The 20,923-nt window shown below is 38.3% G+C and overlaps 1 protein-coding gene across 1 annotated transcript in view; it reads left to right on the top strand.

Annotated features, from left to right (window-relative positions):
* Vps45 (vacuolar protein sorting 45 homolog) overlaps positions 1-20,923 on the top strand; it is a 56,869-nt gene that overhangs the window by 33,826 nt on the left and 2,120 nt on the right. Inside the window, exon 14 of the mRNA XM_026404018.2 lies at positions 2,529-2,660. Coding sequence (XP_026259803.1) covers positions 2,529-2,660 — 132 coding nt within the window. The remainder of the gene's footprint in view (positions 1-2,528; positions 2,661-20,923) is intronic.

Raw genomic sequence — 20,923 nt, 5'->3', positions numbered from 1 at the left:
GGTTGTAGCTCAGTGGGAGAGCACCCCTAGGTTCAATCCTTAATACCAAAAGAAAAAATATTTAAAGAAATAACTGAAATGAGAAAGGACCTTATTTTTCAGTGTAGTCTTTTGTATTTTATACTATGTGCATGCATTTATCCTTTCAAAATCAATTATTTTTTAAAAAAAAAAACATGATTTTAGATTAATACACAGCAGTCTAACTTTTTAAGTGATATGGTGCTAGTCTATTGTTTCAGGTGGGTAGTCTTGAATGATGTTTATTTTGTCTTAAACAGTAAACTTAGTCCTGTCAGTGCCACATACCTGTAATCCCAGTAACTCAGGAGGCTGAAGCAGAAGATTGCAAATTTGAGGTCAGTCTCAGCAAGTTAGTGAGGCCTTAAGCAATTTAGCAAGACCCTGTCTCAAAATAAAAAAATAAATGGGCTAGGATATAGGTCAATGGTAAAGGACCCCTGAGTTCAATACTCAGTACAAAAAAAAATGCAAATTTAGAAGTTGGGTACAGTGACACACATTTATAATTCCTGCTACTTTGGAGACTGAGACAAGAGGATTACAGTTCAGTTCTTTTGTGTCTCATGGTTTTAAGTCCCATCCATATAGAAATGTAATAATTGACTCTACCTTGTTGATTGCATTTCTTCATAATTGGGAAATTTCTGCAATGTGAAGACTATCTGAACATCCTTAAATAGCTACAGTACCTGATTCTGTTCTGTGAAGTTCCACTAAAACAAATGCCCTCTACGTTAATTAATTAATTCCTTCCAGGTGTCTTAGAAAGAGAGAGACAAACAGAAAGGAAATGTAGAGTTGGAGTTTTATTTGAGATTTATACATAAGCATGTGTATCTCTTAAAGATGTTTCTGGTTGAGTATTATGTCATAACCTCCAAAATGGGTGCTTCTGCTTGATGTAGTTTTAAATAGTGTCCAATGAGTAATTTAATAAAATTGCTTTCCTTCTAAGATAAAGTAATTTTATCTTTCTGATGGCACAAGAAAAAGAAAACAAGACAAATAATAGCTTTAAAAAATAACATGAGGGGGCTGGGGTTGGAGCCCAGAGCGCTTGCCTCGTACATGTGAGGCACTGAGTTCCATCCTCAACACCACATAAAAATAAATAAACAAAATAAAGATATTGTGTCCATGTGTAATTAAAAAAATATTTAAAGAAAACAACATAAGGGGCTAGGGTTACAGCTCAGTGGGATGAAACACCTGCCTAGTCTGTGTGAGGCACTGGGTTCCATTCTTAGCACCACATATAAATAAATGAAAAAAAAGCTACAAAAGAAAAACTTAAAGAATTAGAAGTTTAAAAAATAATAATATGAGGGACTGGAGTTGTGGCTCAGTGGTAGAGCATGGCATGTGTGAGGCACTGGGTTCAATTCTCAGCCCTGCATATAAATAAATAAATGAAATAAAGATCCATTGGCCGGGTTTGGTGACCCATACCTGTAATCACAGTGGCTTAGGAGTCTGAGATAGGAGTATCATGAGTTCAAAGCCAATCTAGCAGCAGTGAGGTGCAAGGCAACTCAGTGAGACCCTGTCTCTAAATAAATACAAAATAGGGCTAAGGATGTGGCTCAGTGGTCCAGTGCCCCTGAGTTCAATCCCCAGTGCCCTCCTTCCCCCCAAAATCCATCAACAATTAAAAAAAAAAAACCAACTTTCTTTTAAATAGTGATAATATGAGTTTGTTGATATCTGCAAAAGAAGCTCATAGGAGAATCATTCATTTGTTATGAAGCCATTTTAATAGATTGAAACACAGTAAAACAACCTAGTGTCCCCAAATTAAGCTAGTGGCTGAGCTGATATGTGATATGTCAACATGTCCAGTATCAAAATTACACCCACTTTTGTTGTTGTTATTGTTTCCATGGTTTCTTTTTCTTGCTTTATCAAAGGATTCCAAAACAAAAAATTTAAGAAGAGGTGGAGTTCTTGGAAGTGCTATTAATTTATGTGTTACATTCTTTTTATGTACTCAAAATACTATATGTTTCTAGTTCGAGTGTTATGGATATCCAAATATACTATTACTTTCCGAAATGCTTTGAGGTCCTTGGACAGAAGCCATTGTAATAACATTGTACCAACTATTTGACACAGGGTATACATGAAAGGAGATTCATGATACAAGTCCAAATTAGTGCTGATATCATGTCACAGTATGGTATTCTGCAGCCTCTTGATTATGAAAGATTATTTCTGCATTTGGTTCCAGCAAACACTATTGTGCTATTCTGAAATCCACAGCACAGAAATTATAAGACATCCGCTCATACACAGAAAGCAAATCACTATTCAGCATTTCCTGCTCTGTTTCCTGCCAATTTCAGATAATTAAAACTTTTTTTAAACCTTTTATTCTATTCTGCTTTAATTCTGCTTCCTCCACCAAAAAAGAAAGATTAAGAAATTAAAACTCTATGTAATAACAACAAATCTTTGCCCTAGTTTTTTCTTATCCTGTGACATTATCTCTGTCTTCATTTTCTCAGACCTCAAGATATCATTGTATTTGTAATTGGAGGAGCCACCTATGAGGAGGCTCTAACAGTTTATAACCTGAACCGGACCACTCCTGGAGTGAGGATCGTCCTGGGAGGAACCACGGTGCACAACACAAAAAGGTAAAAGACAACAACCATCCCTGCGGCTCTCTCCCTTTTCCCAGAGAATAAAGCTTAAATTCCCTGTAGGTTGGAGAGATTGGTCAGTGATGACCAAACTCCTATTAACCAAATGCTCTGTGTACGCAGCATCAGTTCATAGAATAATTGATCATTTGTGAGATGAAGGTTCTATAGTCCCTTAAGTTCATCAGTCACTTTATTAGGTCAAAGACCTGGAGAACCATCCTATGCTGTCAACAATTTGTGTGTTCTGTGTTCATAGGCTGGCATTTTAAAAATAGCTAAGCATAATGGCATTGAATTGACAGTTTTTCTATTTTGTCTTTAAGTACATTGTTTAATAAGTATTTAGTAAGAAGACTACAAAGACAAACTGACGATCTTGTCTCAAGTTAGTCATTGTCTATTAGGAAAGACAGAACAAAAAAGTAAGAAAATAAGTGCCTGGAGAGACAGAGAAAAGACTCATGGATTCTTAAGAGTGGCTATAGGAAATCACCAAAAGTTTCATGGAGAAGACAGTATGAAAACTATGCCTTAGGCAGAAAACTGGCAGATGCAAAGAGAGTATATTCTAGGTAGAGTTAACCACAGGGACAATTTGTGAAAGCTGTAGACAACAAACATACACAAAGAACAGCAAGTAGTCAACTGTCTGGAAGGAGTGTTAAAGTAAAAAGATTGTTATAATTATGGAAGGGCTTAGATGCTAGGCTAAGTAAGGAATTTGTACTTTTTTATGTAGAAAACTAGAAAATATTGAAGGTTTTTAAGCAATGAAATTTTAAAAGGGTCACAGTACTTTAGGAAGCTTCATTTGTCAGCAAAGGGTAGAGGAAAGAGAAGCAGGAGAATTGTGGCAAGATGATTGAATTTAGTGACTGGGGGCCTTGAGAGAGCAATGCATGGATAACTGGGAATCATCAAAGATATTTGTGTATTTTTCTTTGTGTGTTATTGTTTGGTTTAAAAAAAATACAACTTTCACCTTTATTATGATATAATATATGCTTATTCTGAAATTTGTTTGTTTTTTAATTCAGGAAGCATATAGAAAATAAAACCTACCATAATCTAACCACTGTTACATTTTGATCTTTTCAGACTTCTAAGCCTGTATAGCCATTTGTGTTGAGTGTATGGGCAGAAATAGTTCTCCTTGTACAGACTAGTCTGCCTTATAAGTTTCATTTCACAGTTTGATAGAAACACCTTTAGTGTTATATATATATATATATATATATATATATATATATATATTTTTTTTTTTTTTTTTTTTTTTTTTTTTTTTTCCCCTCACTCAGGTAAATTACCTAACATCTTTGTCAGTGTCCAGAGCTCATTGACCATTTGTATATTTTTTGGGTGAATTACCCATTCATGTTCTCTACCCATTGCCAGGTATTTTTTAATTTTTATGAATAATTTTTCAAAAATTCTGTATATATAATTAAAAATTTTGTCCATTCACATTGTATTTTACAAATCTTTTTCTTCTATTTGATGTTTTTATTTTATTCAGTGTTTTGCAATATGAAGGTTTTCTTGTTATTGTGTTCATTTTATTTACTCAAAACTACCAGCAATTTCTGCCTTTGGTATTATGCTTGGAAAGTTCTTTCTCAATCAAGATTATACTAACTATACTAACATCCATTTTTCCATTGCTTTTAGAACTCATATTTAAACTTATATCTTCATAATCTATCAGAATTTTATTTTGGTTTAAACTGTTCTGTAGAGTTTTCTTTTAAAACTTTGAAAAAACTATTTTATTGAACTATTATTGTATTTTTGTCATTAAGTACATTGTTTAATAAGTATTTAGTAAGAAGACTACAAAGACAAACTGAAGATCTTGTCTCAAGATAGTGCTCCTGACTATCAAATACCTGGCATCTTCTCTAACACTACTTCTCCATTTCTCTCGATACCAACTGGATGCTGAACAATTCAATTCTAACACTAACTGGAGTTAGCATCAGATCTCACCAATTAAAGAGACTCATTTCCACAAGACTCTCGGTCCTTCAAATGCCAGTCATAAGTCCCAGACCACCCATACTCTGTCTAACCACCTATAAATTCAGGATTCTCGTGACCACTTCTCCAAGTTTGAGAATTTATTAGAAGAGCTCACAGAACTTTACTTGCTTTACTTGCATTGCCAATTTATTAGAAAGGACACAACTCAAAAAACAGCCAAATGGAAGAGATGCATAGGGCAAAGTACAGTGGCGAGAGGTGGATTTTCCAGGTCTGCTCCAAGCACACCACCCTCCCAGTACCCCACCAGGCTGGAAGATCTTCCAACCTTATCATTTAGGGGAATTTAAACAGGTTTCATTATTTGTGTCAATGGATTAAATTATGATTGATTAAACTATTGGCCATCTGGGATTAACTCAATCTCTAGTCATTTTCTCCTCCCTAAAGGTTAAAGGGTGGGCTGAAAGTTCTGAGCTTTAGATCAAGACTGGTCTTTCTAGTGACCAGTCCCCTATCCTGAAATATGGAGGCTTCCTTCAAGAATGGCCTCATTGGTATAAAAGACACTCTTATCACCCCTCAGCAAGTTTCAAGGGTTTTAGGAGCTATGTATCAAGAATGAGGGACAAAGCCAGATGTCTTAATGTGATACCACATACATGTATTAAATATAGAAAAATATATAAATGATAAGACATCTCAATAAAATATCACAAAATAAATAATTCAATATAGCCACTGCCAGCACCCTCAAAATCACCTCTTTTGCCCACTCCATGTCTTAACTCCCCACAAAGTAATCAATATTAAGACCTCTGTCACCATAGATTACTTTTATTTGTCCTTAAAACATATTTGTGGCCAGCCATGGTGGCACACACCTGTAATCCCAGCAACTTGGGAGGCTGAGGCAAAAGAATTGCACGTTTGAGGCCAGTTTCAGCAACCTAGCAAGCAACTTAGTAAGATCCTGTCTCAAAACAAAAAAATAAAAAAGGTCAGGGGATGGGGTTAGGGATTTAGCTCAGTGGCACCCCTGGGTTTAATCCTCAGTACCCTCCCTCCAAAAAAAGATACTTGTTTACTTGTTGAATAAAGAAATAGAGAAATAGATACCAAATTTTTCCCTCCTGTGCTGTGGATCAACCTAGGCAAGCACTCTACCACATCCTCAACCGCCATAGAGGTTAAATTAATCTATCTCAAACTTTTCTCACAAATAGATTTGCCACCCATTTTCCTCTGTTTTGTTTGTTTCATCCTGTCTCTTTCTTTCAGTTTTCTTCTTACTAAAGAATATCCTGTAGTAATTCTTTCAGCTACTGGTCAACCTGGTATTTTTGTCTAAAAAATGTCTTAGTTTAGCTAAATTTAGAATTCTAGGTTGATAATTTTCTCTCAGCACTTAAAATCAAGATGAAAATGGACTATTAACTGTTGCCATTAAGAAGTTTGCTCTCAATATCACTATTTTCCTTTTGTAGATAATCATCTATGATTCATTTTTAATATTAGTCTTTAATGTTTTGGCTTTAATATTCTGTATCTAAATGTTTATATATTTTTATTTATGTTACTTGATATGAAAATTTGTGTTTGGCATATTTTGGGAAGTTTTCCAGTTACATTTCTTTGAGTATTGCCACTCTTTCATTTCCTCTTATCTCTCCTTCTAGAACCTCTTATGAGATATATGTTGGACATTCTTCTGTTCTTCGGGCTTCTTGACCTTTCATTTATATCACCCATCTGTTTTCTCTATTTGCTGCCTTCTGTATAATTTTTTCAGATCAGTATTCCAATGCAGTTAAACTCTCTCCAGCTGTATCTAATTTACATTTAATTAAGTTTTAATTTAAAATAGTTACATTGGGGCTGGGGATGTGGCTCAAGCGGTAGCGCGCTTGCCTGGCATGCGTGCGGCCCGGGTTCGATACTCAGTACCACATACAAACAAAGATGTTGTGTCCACCAATAACTAAAAAATAAATATTAAAAAAAATAGTTACATTTTATACCTATAAGTTCTATTTGCTTCTTATTCAGATTTGCCTGATATTTTTTTTTTAAGAGAGAATGAGAGAGGAGAGAGAGAAAGAGAATTTTTAATGTTTATTTTTTAGTTCTCGGCGGACACAATATCTTTGTTGGTATGTGGTGCTGAGGATCGAACCCGGGCCGCACACATGCCAGGCGAGCGTGCTACCGCTTGAGCCACATCCCCAGCCCTGCCTGATATTTTTAATACTGTCTTTTTTTGTGTTTTCAACTCCTTCATCATCTTTCAAAGCCCATAATTTTTCTTTAGAAATTACAGGAGTACCTACAGAAGTTAAGTACCTCTATAATCTAAAGTACTTGGAGGTGTGATACTACTATTGTATCTGCTAACATTAGCTCACAACGAATCATTTCCACATGTTCTATTAGTTTGAACCATAAGTCATTTTAAGCAGAGTTTTATTTATGGGACCCAAGAGGCCTAGGTTGAAGATATATTTCTCCTGCATAGTTTTCCTTTCACTTTGGCTAGGTATATCAAGAACATTATTAGTCTGGAATCATTTTTATGTTGATTTCTATATAGTACTTGAGGTTTCCTGCACTGTTCAAAACAGTGCCAATTTAGGTTCAAACTTCCTTGTTATCTCTCTGTACAGATAGATTTTTTGTAAATCTACTTTTTTAGTATGGTCCTCTACATTATATGGGAGTCTTGATTCTAATTCCTCTTTGTATTGAAGTGTATGCCTTGTTTCCTGACCCTATGTGGCTTTTAAAACACAATGCCCTTGTTTAATAACACTAGCACACGTCTATCAGGTAGCCATAGCATTGGCTTATACTTACCAACCTAAGTTCTGACTCCATTTTTGTGATGACTCTGGAGACTTTGTTTCTCCTTAAGAGTTAGATATTCCAGAGACTAGTTATTTTAAAGGGAAAGGAAGGAAGGTGAATGTGTTAGCCAACAGGTCCTGAGTACCACCTGAACAATCACCTGTCCTGCAGTTTAGCACTTCTTAAGACATTTGGGTTTTTTGTTGTTGTTGTTGTTTAAAATTTTTTATAGTTGTAGTTGGACATACCACCTTTATTTATTTATGTTTTTGTGGTGCTGAGAATTGAACCCAAGCGCTCCACCACTGAGCCACAACCCCAGCCCCTTCTTAAGACTTTGGACAGACAGAAAAGTAAATCCTGCTAGATAACCCCAAATCAGCAATCCTCTTACTCCCAGATTCCCTTTTAGGTCAGTAATAATGACTGCACGTTATAGGTTCGCTATATTCAATTAAAATTGAATTAGATTCAATTAGGCCCTCATTAGCTATAAATCTGCAAAATAATTAATAATCCCCTCTTCAATTATTTTCCCTTTAACTAGCAAAGTTGTATAGTGCCTATAGACATTCCCCTACCACCACCAAGTAAATAATTCCTTCTGATTCTAAAAAATAGATAAACTGTTTTTGTTTGTTTTCAGGACTGGGCATTGACTCCAGGAGTGCTCTGTCACTAAGCACACCCCCAAAGTTGTTTTTTCCTTCTTTCTTTTTTTCCTCTTCCTTTTTTTTTTTTTTTTTTTTTTGTTTGTTTGTTAGTTGCCCAGGCTGGCCTCCAACTTGTAATCCTCCTATCTCAGCCTCCCAAGACACTGGGATTCCAGGCATGCACTGCAACACCTGACCTTTAGGATGTGAGGATGTGTCTTTAACCATTGTCATATAAATGATTCTCAAAAAACACTGTATATATTAGAAGTCCCTGACACCATCCCTGATTATTTCCTTATGATAAATCTGCAGTGAGGCAATCTCAAATATGGCTAGTAGAAATGTAAATTGGTATAACTTCTCTGGAGAACATTTGGCATTATGTATTCAGAAGGGTAACATTACCTTTAAGGCTCTTGTTTTTGTTGGATTTTGTTGGTTGTTGGATTTTGTTGGTTAGAAGTGTCTTTTATCTTAACTGAGGAAGTGGTGATGTAACTGGAATGTTAGTCAAATTTATCAAATGATACCCCTTAAAGTCAGTGAATTTTATTATCTGTGAATTATATCTCAATAAAAATATTAAAATGTAAAAAAGCAAAGCACCATAGTACCAAACTGATACTTTCTCCTTGACACAATCAGAAAGATGGAAAAACAATTTTTAAAAGAAATGGTTTTCTGCCAGGCACAGTGGCACATGCCTGTAATCCCAGCAGCTCGGGAGGCTGAGGCAAAAGCCTGGCGAGTTCAAAGCCAGCCTCAGCAAAAGCAAGATGTAAGCAACTCAGAGAGACCCTGTCTCTAAATAAAATACTAAATAGGACTGGGGGTGTGGCCCAATGGTTGAGTGCCCCTGAATTAAATCCCTGGTACCCGTCCCCCCAAAAAAAAAGAAAGAAAAAGAAAGAAAGAAATGGTTTTCTTACTGCATGATTCAGTGTTATTTAATGCCATGTCCCAGAAACCCGATGTCAGCTGGTATTCTGAGGAACACACTTTGAGGAACACTGGTCTATAGCAATCTAGACAGGTTGTGATGACAATGAGAACTAAAATGTACTGAGAACATATCATGTGCTAGTGTTCCTCTATACTTTATACATATGCTGTCCAGTGATGTAGCCTCTTAGCAATATGGAGCTACTGAGAACATGAAATGTGGTTATTTTGTAAGTGTGCCACAAGTATAAAATATTTCTCAGTTTTCAAGACTTAGTACCAAAAAAATCCTTAATAATTCCAAGTCAATTACATGCTAAAATGATATTTTTGATATGAGGTATATAAAATATGCTATTAAAGTTAATTTTATTCAGTGGTTCAGGAGGCTGAGTCAGGAGGATTGCGAGTTCAAAGCCAGCCAACTCAGTGACACCCTGTCTCTAACTAAATACGATCCAGTGGTCAAGTTCCCCTGAGTTCAATCCTCGGTACCCCCCCAAAAAATTAATTTTACATGTTTCATTTTTCTTTTTAAATGTGGCTACCAGGCCTGGAATGGTGGCATACACCTGTAATCCCAGCGACCTGGGGGGTTGAGGCAGGAGGATTACAAGTTCCAAGACAGCATGGGCAACCATCTGAACAGCCAAGACCCTCTCAAAATAAAAAATAAAAATGGCTGGAGTTGTAGTGTGGTGGTAGAGCGCCCCTGGGTTTAGTCCCCAGTAACACACACACACACACACACACACACACACACACACACACGAAGAATGAGATTTAAGTGACCATGTTATTCTTTGAATAAAAGTGATTAACTTGATAACTAATAACAACTGGTATTTTAATGACTATCTGAAATGATGCTGAAGTCTTGGTAATGATTTAACTTTGACAGTAAATCAGTGATATTAATCTTTTTTTGTAGAGAACACAATTAAGAGCTTAGAAAACAGTTGATTAAATTTGAAGCCGGAAAGGGGCCAATTCATGTTATCAAGAAGTACTTTATAGATTTCTGCCTAAACCAGTAACACTAGAAACTTGGACCTTCTCCTGTAACCACAAGTTGGTTGATCTCTGAATTATTTACAGAAAAATTAGGATACTATGACAGAATTTGCATTTCAAAGAGAAAAGAATCCAGAGAGCTCTCTTCTTCACTTATTGGCATTTCAAGTTCCTGTTTGAAACTGTTGAAACCATTACCTTCTTTGCAAAGATTTTCTTGGGAGTTACTTTTCCTTCTATGACCAAAGTATGAAACATTGCAGAAGTCATAATGGAGTGCACTGCCTGCACCGACAGGCGTTTATTGAACACTGATTGCATGCCAGGTTCTGTTCAAGGTTAGAAAAATGAAGGCATGTTCTACACCTGCAACATCTTAATGTCTAATGGGAAAATAAACATAAATGAGAGCTTATAAGATCCTTCTTTTAAAGTTGAGCTTAACTGAAGACTCAAATCTAGGTATGTTTCCTGATTCCAGTTTATTCATGTACATAATATTTTTAAATTAAAAACAGCTTTTCATTACAAAATCAATACATAATCCTTGTAGGAAGAAAAATTAAATGCAGTAAGCAAAAAACAAAAAAGATAATAGGGGGCCTGGGGTTGTGGCTCAGAGGTAGAGTGCTTGCCTAGCATGTGGGGCACTGGGTTCCATCCTCAGCCCTGCATATAAGAAAATGAATAAATAAAGGTCCATCAGCAACTAAAGACATATTTTTAAAGAATAAAATAAAAAGATAATAGGAGTTGGGGATTTAGCTCAGTGGGCAGAGTGCTTACCCAGCAAGCACAAGGCTCTGAGTTCCGTCCTTAGCCCTGGCTAAAAAAAAAAGAAGATAATAAAAGTATCCATATTGCCACCATCCCGTCATAGGGAATGTTGTCAGCATCCTAATGCATACACTTTTAGACTTTTTAAATAAAAAGAAGTATACGAACATGTGTTTTCAATGAAAATACTCATCTATGTCATTTCTAATGACTGAGTAACATTCTATTGGATTAAGCCACAATTTGTCAGTCCTCAGTTTTTTGTTCATTCAACAAATACTTATTGTGCACCAAGTTCCAAGAGCTATCTTGAGACTAGACATATATTGAAGAAGAACAACAACAAAAAAAAATTTGTTTGATATTAAATTTTTGTAATTTTTCTATAATAAACATCACTTTATATACATCTTTATAGACATATCCAGTTGTTCACTCAAGGTATGCTATATGCCAGACTACTTAATTCACTGTGTATATTATCTCATTTAATCTTCATGATTCAAGAAGTAAGATTATTATCATCATATTTATTTATTTATTTAGGTACCAGGGATTGAACTCAAAGGCACCCAACCACTGAGCCACATCCCTAGCTCTATTTTGTATTTTATTTAGAGACCAAGGTCTCACAGAGATTCTTAGCACCTTGCTGTTGCTGAGGCTGGCTTTGAATTCTCCATCCTCCTGTCTCAGCCTCCCAAGCCACTGGGATTACAGGTGTGTGCCACCGCTCCCAGCAGGTGTAAGCATTTTTAAGATGCTAAATTACTAAATTTACAGCCAGGAAAGTCTTCTATACCTTTATAATCCAAATACCTAAAAGTGTATTTACACTTTCACATCATGCCTTGCCAGCACTGAGGTTAGTTGCTGATGATTCTTAAACTTAAATTTTTAAATCATCAATTTATATGTGAAAAGGTTGACTAAAAACCAGTTTACTTCAATCCAGATACAAAGAAGAATGAAATAGATTAATACTGTGAAGCTTAAAGAATGAACCAAGAATCAGAGGGGTAGATGCTGTCTGGTTCCAAAGCAGTCTTCCTCACCACTCCCCACTCCACCTCCAATGCCATACGATAAACACTTTTCTTTTGCTTGAGCTAATTTGGATGAGTTCCTATTTCTTGCAACCAGAATGTGACTTGTGGGAAAATATTATAGGAAAACATTCTCTTTCACAAGTTTGTAAGAAATGCCTTTTTGTAGAGTGTGTAAAATTCAATACAGCGTTTGCGTATTTCTTCCAGGATTTGTCGGGTAAAATAATAAAAAGTTAAAATGGAAGAAAAAGTCCAAACATGCTAACTCTGTATAGTGGGTCACTTCATTCCTCTGCCAAAACTGTACTACTTATTTTAAGAACCCTTACTTTAACATAATTCAGGGGCAGGATTGTATTATTATTCCAAGTAGAAATATACCCAGGCAATGATAAAACTTACTGTGGAGGTAGTCCAGAGACCACATGACCTTCGTGTTCTGAGACGAGAAAAACATTGTAGTTCCATTTCCATTTGTGCTCACTTAAAATTTCCCCTTGGAAGTCCCCAGCATCAGTACCTCTATAATTAAAGACTTACAAAGAGTCTTCAGCCTCCACGGCTGCTACAGCTGGGTTATTTGGGGCTTTGTTTCCTATTTTTTTAATAGTAGGCATGATTCTTCTGACAAGTCGATGTGGTCTTGAATGTCCCCAGTGGTGGGAAAGCACACCTATAGCTCTTTTCTTTCTCAGAGGATAACCTCCTTTCAGACTTGTGTGACTGATATGATAGGCATTTCTGTCTCCAAGGAATCCATCTCTTACCCCGTGGGATCTGAGGGCAATTCCTTCCTTTCTCTTCACATGGTATTTGAAGGAATAAAACATGCACAATGCTGGATGCGTGTAGAATTCCATTGTTTTCTCTTTTGTCCTGTGGAACTAAAAATAGGGTCAGGGACTCCATTTTTCCTTTGTTTTATTTTACTTAGTTTGTTTTTCATAAGTCAGGTGTCCTGTAAAAAGGTGGGACTTGGGAAGGGGTAGCTATATTTTTTAATAGGCAATTACATCTTTTGGAAGAAAGTATCTCAGGTGAAGTAACCTCAGTGGAACTGGTTATAATCAAGGAAATATTTTATACCCTAATTGTTTCCCAAGGTCCACACTATAGAAAATTTGGAGAGATATTGATAGTTTTTCCATATTTTAAAAAAGATTTTGTAGTCAACCGAGTTTAGAAAATGCTGTTTCCCTTTCTTGGAAAAATTGCAAATCACATTTGCATGTTAAAGATTCTGAGAAAATCTAGAGTAAAGAACCTCACTCTGAGGGTAGAGTTGTGGCTCAGTGGCAGAGCGTTTGCTTAGCACCTGTGAGGCCCTGGGTTCAATCCTCAGCACCACATAAAATGATAAATAAAATAAAGGCATTGTGTTCATTCTGTAATTAAATATATGTATATATTTTTTTTTAAAAAGAGAATCTCACAAATTAAAATTTTTTAAAAAATCAAAAAAAAAAAGAGAATCTCACTCTGGCTGGGCACATTTGGCACACGCCATAATCCCAGCAACTTGAGAAGCTGAGGTAGGAGGATCACAAGTTTAAAGCCAGCCTCAGCAATTTAGCAATGTCCTAAACAACTTAGTGAGACTCTGTCTCAAAATAAAAAATAAACAGTGTTGCATGTATGTGGATGTGGCTCAGTGGTAAAGCATTTCTGGGTTCAATCCCTAGTACCAAAGGAAAGAATCTTGCTCAGCACTCAGGTTTTGTGGTTTTTATTGAATTTTAATATAACATTTGATAATTGTAAAACAAGGTATATAACACGTGAGTTAGAAGGCATAATTATATAATGAACGTCCTTGAACTGTTTGTTCACTTAACTCAAGAGAGAACTAGAAAATTGGCATAACATAGATCTATCCATGTGTTCCTCTTCAGTTACATCTCTCATCTTCCCACAGCAAGCAAGCACTCTCCTAAATTTTGTATTTAATTCCCTTGCTTTGGTGGGGAAAGGTTGTATTTTTGTCACTTATCTATGAATTTCTAAATAACATGTTTATGTTTTTGAGCTTTATAAAAATGATATTATACTTTTTTCAGTAAATATTGTTTCTAAGAGTTGTCAGTATTATTGCATGTAACCTTATTCATTCATTTTTCGGTGTTGTGTAAGATTTTATCGTGTGGATATACCACAGTCAACTTCTTTGCTTTTTATTTTGTTTTTTACTATCTCTGTTGCTTCTCTCAGGAACAGAAGAAATATGAACAAAGAGTATTGACAGAATACTATTCTATTACTTGAGAGCAGCGGGGAGACTATTTATGGAGTGGCTACAAGCTACTATTCAAGGATGAAGCTAAAATACAAAAATAAATAGGATGTGCCTATCTGTCATGAGCCAGTGGGGGGAAATCAAACAAATCTATTTTTCTCAAATTAGAATATTATCAGTCCTAGGGACACACAAAGGCACAAAATAAACATGACACATCTTTTGGAGTGTCCATTTTCTTATATTTTGGAGGGATATGTGGGGGAGAATTAAATAATCTAAATGAAAGTGCCTTAAAATATGTTTATGTCAAAATTTAAAAGGTCAATTTATGAAAAATAGTAAAATCATACATTTTTAAAACACTAGTCAAACTCAAAGAAAGGTGTAAACTGGTCTGCCAATCCAGTCTACCCCTCTAAGACCAAGACATTTTTTCCTAAGATCAAAAAATTCTGCTATTAGGGGTTCTTAGGTCTGATAAAAATTTGAGAAGTGTCAATGAATATAAATAAAGTGTGTCCCACCTAGAAATAACTAATTCTAACTGGGTACTCCGGAAGTGCTTCACTAAGGGTGAGCAGGATCTCCGCAGGGCCACTGAGCAGTCAGGGCTGAGAAAACATGACTAAGAGCAGGAGGAGGAGGAGAAAAGCAGAGCAGAAGTTCTTTATGGTGGAGCATATGTCCAGAGAGGAGCAGGATGATCCTGGTGTAAGACTCCTGGCGTGCAGACCTAGATGCTGAGTGCCAGCCTCCTCTTTTGCTCCCGATACAACTGCTATTGGGAATTCAAAAAAAGTTTGCCTAGTGGGGGACATCTGTACTGGGAGGCCCTGACGCATTTAAAACTTGTATCCACGGATTCATTCAGCAAACCGTTCAGTACTTACTTATACGAAGACGGTAACGCTGAGGGTGTACACCAGTTGTAAGAGAAACCATGAGGAAAGAGCATCACAAGGGGCGCAGCTGGTAGGGGGCTCGCCCCGCATGCCAGGGACCTGGGTTCATCCCCAGCACCACAAGAAAAGAATTTAAAAAATAGAGAACATCACAGCTCCCACCACCACTGCTTCTTGCCGCCTTCCACCTGTCACGCTGGATGGATGCTCTTGGCTAAAGCCAGCCCTTCTAAACTGTGGGCACGAGCTCCCTCCTGCCCACCTCCTCCAGAGCACACTCCACACTTGCCCCCCTTTCTTGACAAATCACTTCCCCCACCACCCTATCGGGTCATTCAAGAAGCATAGAAACACACTGCTGTTTCCTTAAAACCCTCTCTTTAGCCTCCTTTTTCTCTCAGGGCTTTCTTGGGTGTCCTCTCCCTCGCCTCCTCCATTACCCTCCTCCCTTACCCTCCTCCCTCACCTCCTCCCTTACCCTCCTCCCTCACCTCCTCCCTTACCTCCTCCCTCACCTCCTCCCTTACCCTCCTCCCTTACCCTCCTTCCTCGCCTCCTCCCTTACCCTCCTCCCTTACCCTCCTCCCTTACCCTCCTTCCTTACCCTCCTTCCTTACCCTCCTTCCTCACCTCCTCCCTTACCCTCCTCCCTCACCTCCTCCCTTACCCTCCTCCCTTACCCTCCTCCCTCACCTCCTCCCTTACCCTCCTCCCTCACCCTCCTCCCTCGCCTCCTCCCTCGCCTCCTCCCTCACCCTCCTCCCTCACCTCCTCCCTTGCCTCCTCCCTCACCCTCCTCCCTTACCCTCCTCCCTCACCTCCTCCCTTACCCTCCTCCCTCGCCTCCTCCCTTACCCTCCTCCCTCACCTCCTCCCTTACCCTAACCCTTGGGCGGGGAATTGAGCCCAGGGCTTACGCATGGTCAGTACATGCTCTGCACATGAGCTGTGCCCCAGCCCCTCTGAGGCTTTTACAGCAAGATACTCCAAGATGTTGGCACTCCTCTCTCAATTCCTCCCCTCATCTAGTCTCTTCAACCCACGTTCTCCTAAACCACTCTACTCATTCCCCAGATTGCCCTTGTCATGGTCCCCAGGAACCTCCATATGGCTAAACCCAGAGCGAACTCACTCCTCGTTGTCTTGTCGTATGGGCAGCATTTGACACATTCAGTCAGTTCTTTTTACTTTTTCCCTCCCCCGCAGTTCTGGGGATGGAACCCAGGGCCTCACACATGCTGGGCCAGTGCTTACCACTGAGCCTCACACAGGGCCCCTGAAACATCATTCTTCACTCAGCTTCCAGGAAATGCGCTGTTCTGCCCTCCTACCTCAGTGGCCACTCCTTCTGTCTCTTGTGCTGGTTCTCCCTACTTGGGGGATTTCTGGGACACGGGCCTTAGACCATCTCTTACCTCTACACCTGCTGCCTTGACAATCTTGTCTGGTCTCCTGGCTTCAAAGTCTCTCTATCCACTTCTGACTCCCAAATTTATATTTTTAGTCCAAAGTTTCTTAACCTTAACACTCTAATATTTTGAACCAGATAATTTTTGTTGTAGGGAAATGTCCTTTGCATTGTAGAATTTTCAACAATATCCCTGGCCTCTACGCACTAGATGCCAATCATTACAATGAAAAATATGGCCAGAAGTTGCCAGCTATCCCCCTGAAAGTAAAATACCACACCTCCATTGAAACCCTGTTTCTAGTCTGAACTTCTTCCCCAAACTCCAGACTTCTGTGCCCATCCTCCCCCATACTGTCATTTCTACTTGAATGTCTGTAAGCATCCATATTTAATGAGATCGGAAACAAACCTCTGGGCCTTGGATATAAGCCAAGGGTTAGAGTGCGTCTGGCATGTGTAGGTCCTGGGTTCCCTTCCCAGGACTGATGGAAACACACATCTTCTTCCTTCCTCACCCTGATCTATCCCCCTCAGACTTTGAGTTACTCGGGTGAAAGACCTTGGCGTTTCCTTGACTCCCCTGTTTCTCTCACATCTGTGTCCTGATCATCAGTGAATCCTGTGAGCCTCACCTTCAAAATCAGCCCAGAACCTCGTGTCCTCTGGTTATCATACTGCCTCACCCTTGTCCCCCAGACCTCTTCTCAATATAGGAGTAGCGTGGTCCTGTGGAAATATGTGATCTGGGATATGTCACTTTGTGAAAAACCCTCCAGATATCCCTCATTTTACCCCAAAATCGAAAATCCTTACAACCATCAGCAGGTCTTCCGCGATCTCCTCTTCACACTCCCCTCCATCCCCTCCTCTGATCTGTCTGATCTCATCCTTGCTCCTCACACCTATTCACACCTATTCACACCAGCCTCCTTTCTGCTCTGTGAACATCCAAGCCTTGGCTCCTTTGCACATGCTCTTCCCCCAGGTAAATGCTCTACCACCTCATGCAGGTCTTGATTAAATGTCCATTTATCAGTGAGGCCCTCCAGGAGCACTGAATTTAAAACCTCACACCACTGACAGTGTCTCCAGTTCTTCTTTCAACGGGCTTTATTTTTCTCCATAACATGTTCTTCATCTAGCATTGCATCATAGTCAGGAGAACAAACTCTGAAACTAGAATGTCTAGTACTTGACTTTTCTGTGCCTCATTTTCTTTGTCTGAAGTGGCATAATTTCTACCTTCTTCCTGTTCTGTGTTATATATCTATTTTTTTTACCCATTAATTACTTTTATCTTTCTTACTCCCCCATTGGAATATAAATTCCATGAATCCAGAGTTGGTTTTTTTTATGTTCTTTCTTGCTTCTAGCACAGGGCTGGGCACATAGTATGTGCTCAATAAGATATGTGTTGATCAAATCTGTTGTTATCTTTGAAAAGAGTAATGGGGAGAAGAGTCAAGGAAGACATGAGATTTTATGTGTGCTATTTAAAACTTTTACAGTATTTGTGTAACACTTGTGCCCTCAAAAATTCACAGGCTTACATGAAAAGTAGACTTGTAGACAAATTACACACAGTGTAAGATACAGAGAAACAAGTAGGTGACTGACTATTTAGGGGTAAGGCAGTACAGGCAAGGACAGCTCCCCAGGAGAGATCATGTGAGAGGTGTGTTTTAAAAGAGGCACAGTTCCACTAGACAAAGTGTGAGGCAGAAGGGATATTATGTGTAAAAGTAAAGATACATGAAAACCTAATAGTGTCTCTGAAAACTGGGAGGAAAGGGAAGAGGAGCTTTCATTGTTTTAAGATATTAAAAATTCCATCCTATTAGTCTCCCTCACTAACTCCCATACTCAAATATCTCCAGCCAAGTGTTTGGCTTAATTAGAAGCTTACTTCGGCTTAAAGCTAATATCTTAGCCAGGCGCAGTGGTGCACACCTGTAATCCCACAGCTCGGGAGGCTGAGGCAGAAGGATTGTGAGTTCAAAACCAGCCTCAGCAAAAGTGAAGTGCTAAGCAACTCAGTGAAACCCTGTCTCTAAATAGAGCTGAGGATGTGGCTCAGTGGTCAAGTGCCCCCAAGCCTGGTACCCAAAAAAAAAAAAAAACTAATATCTTGGGGTTTTCTCATTTAAAAAAAAATATTTTTTAGTTGTCAGTGAACCTGTATTTCATCTATTTATATGTGGTGCTGAGGATCAAACCCAGTGCCTCACACATTCTAGGCACTGTCTACCACTGAGCCACAACCCCAGCCCCGGTTTTCTCATTTAAAAAAAAAAAAAAAAAAAAAAAAAAATATATATATATATATATATATATATATATATTGTTTTTAGTTGTAGACAGAATACCTTTATTTTGTTTATTTTTATGTGGTGCTGGCATCGAACCCAGGGCCTCACCCATGCTTAGTAAGCGCTGTGCCACTGAGCCCCAGCCCTGCCTGGTTTCCTCATGTTTTGGAAAGTCTTTTTCTATTTTCCTGTTCCCTACAAGCTTTTTTCTTTTTTTTTTTTTTTCATCATACCATTCTTCAGATTTTAGGTTTCCTTGTTGTCTTGGTTACAAGAAACTAATATGTAATTTTTTTATTTGAAATTTATTTTTCAATGATACCTACAAAACAAAAATACATATTTATGGGGTATCATATGACATTTCAATACATATATTTCCCAGTGATTAAATCAGAGTAAACATATCTGTCTTCTCAAATGTTTCTCATTTCTTTATGGTAGAAACATTTAAAATCCTTTCTTCTGGCTTTTTAAAATACAAAGTGCATTACTGTCATCTGTAGTCACCTCTTGGCAGTAGCACCCGGGACTTCTTGGTCCTGTCTGCCTGTAGCCCAGTTCACACTGACCCCCTTCCCCATGGCTCCCCTCCGTCACTTCTGATTTCTGTCTGTGGGTTACAGTGGGGAAGGAGGAGCACATGCTTTAAATGTACACCATATACATTTGTTGTTTTGTGATGTTATATAGCTAGTTTAGGGATACAGTTGATTAGCTTAATTACATTTGTCATTAAAATTTTTAATTCTGGGGGCTGGGGATGTGGCTCAAGCGGTAGCGCGCTCGCCTGGCATGCGTGCGGCCCGGGTTCGATCCTCAGCACCACATACCAACAAAGATGTTGTGTCCGCCGAGAACTAAAAAATAAATATTAAAAATTCTTTAAAAAAAAAAAAAAATTTAATTCTGTAAGTGTTGGTCCCTAGAGCTTTACCAGAGACTTAGACCGTGAAGACCCTTGTTTACTGATGTGTGACTCAGGACTTTTTAAAATCTGGGTGGAGGATTCTGCTTTTCCCACCCACCTTCCTCTATCTGTAGAGTGGGGAACGCACCCTTGATCTTGGTACAAACCAAGAAGAGCAGCAGTGTCAACTCACCAGTGACTTAGTGAGTCTCTGGTGTCACCCCTGTTGACACCATGTCTCACGGTGAGCTGTGATTGGGACCCGTCTCTGACTGAGAGCCCCTGAAGATAAGAATCGTAACAGGTGTTCATTCCTACTCCTAGTTCAGTGCCTGGTTCACAGTGGACGCTCGGTAAACATTCATTAAATTGAATTAAACTGAATTGAATTGGATTATAGCACCACAGGAGATGGGGATTTTTGAGTTTGCATTTTAAGTGAGATTGATTTAAAACAAATCTAGAAAGAAAAATTATTCTTTTTGTTTTGTTTTGTTTTTAAACATAGACTAAATTTAGGATACAGCTAGCTACCAATGTGTTCACTGCCCAGAATCTTTTAAGCATTCTGTGCAATGACTCACCGAAGTCCCCAAATAGATTTTTTTTTTTTAAGTCACAATGGCCATAAGAAGCAAAATAAGGTTTGGAAAATACAGTGTTTCCTTTTTGCAGTCAGCAGTGTAGGGTCTTGTTGATATACAGAGGAGGATCTTTTAAGTGTAATTTTAGCAAAGTTATTTTTTCCTTTGTGTTGAAATGAAACAGAGATCACCTGATAAGTTCCTATAGGGCTTCTCACTTGTTTCGTTCCTACTAGAGGTCACTCATCAACGACCTGGGATGTTCGCTTTCAGAAAAGCAGCACCACCTCGTTTCCTAACACTTGTCTTCTGACCTCCTAGCGTTCCAGTCCAGCTGGCCAACAGACCAGGCCACCCCGAGATGCCTGTATTTCAGGAGAGTAAATGAACTCAACTTACTCCTTTCCCTCTACTTAACTATTTTTTTCCTTTTGCAAAGGAGTTTGGAATTTAAATCCTTCAAACCCAGAATCTTCCAGGTCTGAAACTATGAAACAATAATAATAAAGTACCCGGTCATTCTTTCAACCCTTTGTCTTCTGTAGATCTGTCTCCAAAAGTCCTGAGCTTACTTATAAATACCATCCAAATAACCCCTGTGTTATAGAAAAGGTTCTCTTGCCAATGGGTTGCTATTTTA

The sequence above is a fragment of the Urocitellus parryii genome, chromosome 11, assembly GCF_045843805.1.
Source record: "Urocitellus parryii isolate mUroPar1 chromosome 11, mUroPar1.hap1, whole genome shotgun sequence".
NCBI lineage: Eukaryota > Metazoa > Chordata > Mammalia > Rodentia > Sciuridae > Urocitellus > Urocitellus parryii.
This window is presented reverse-complemented; position numbering and strand designations above follow the sequence as displayed.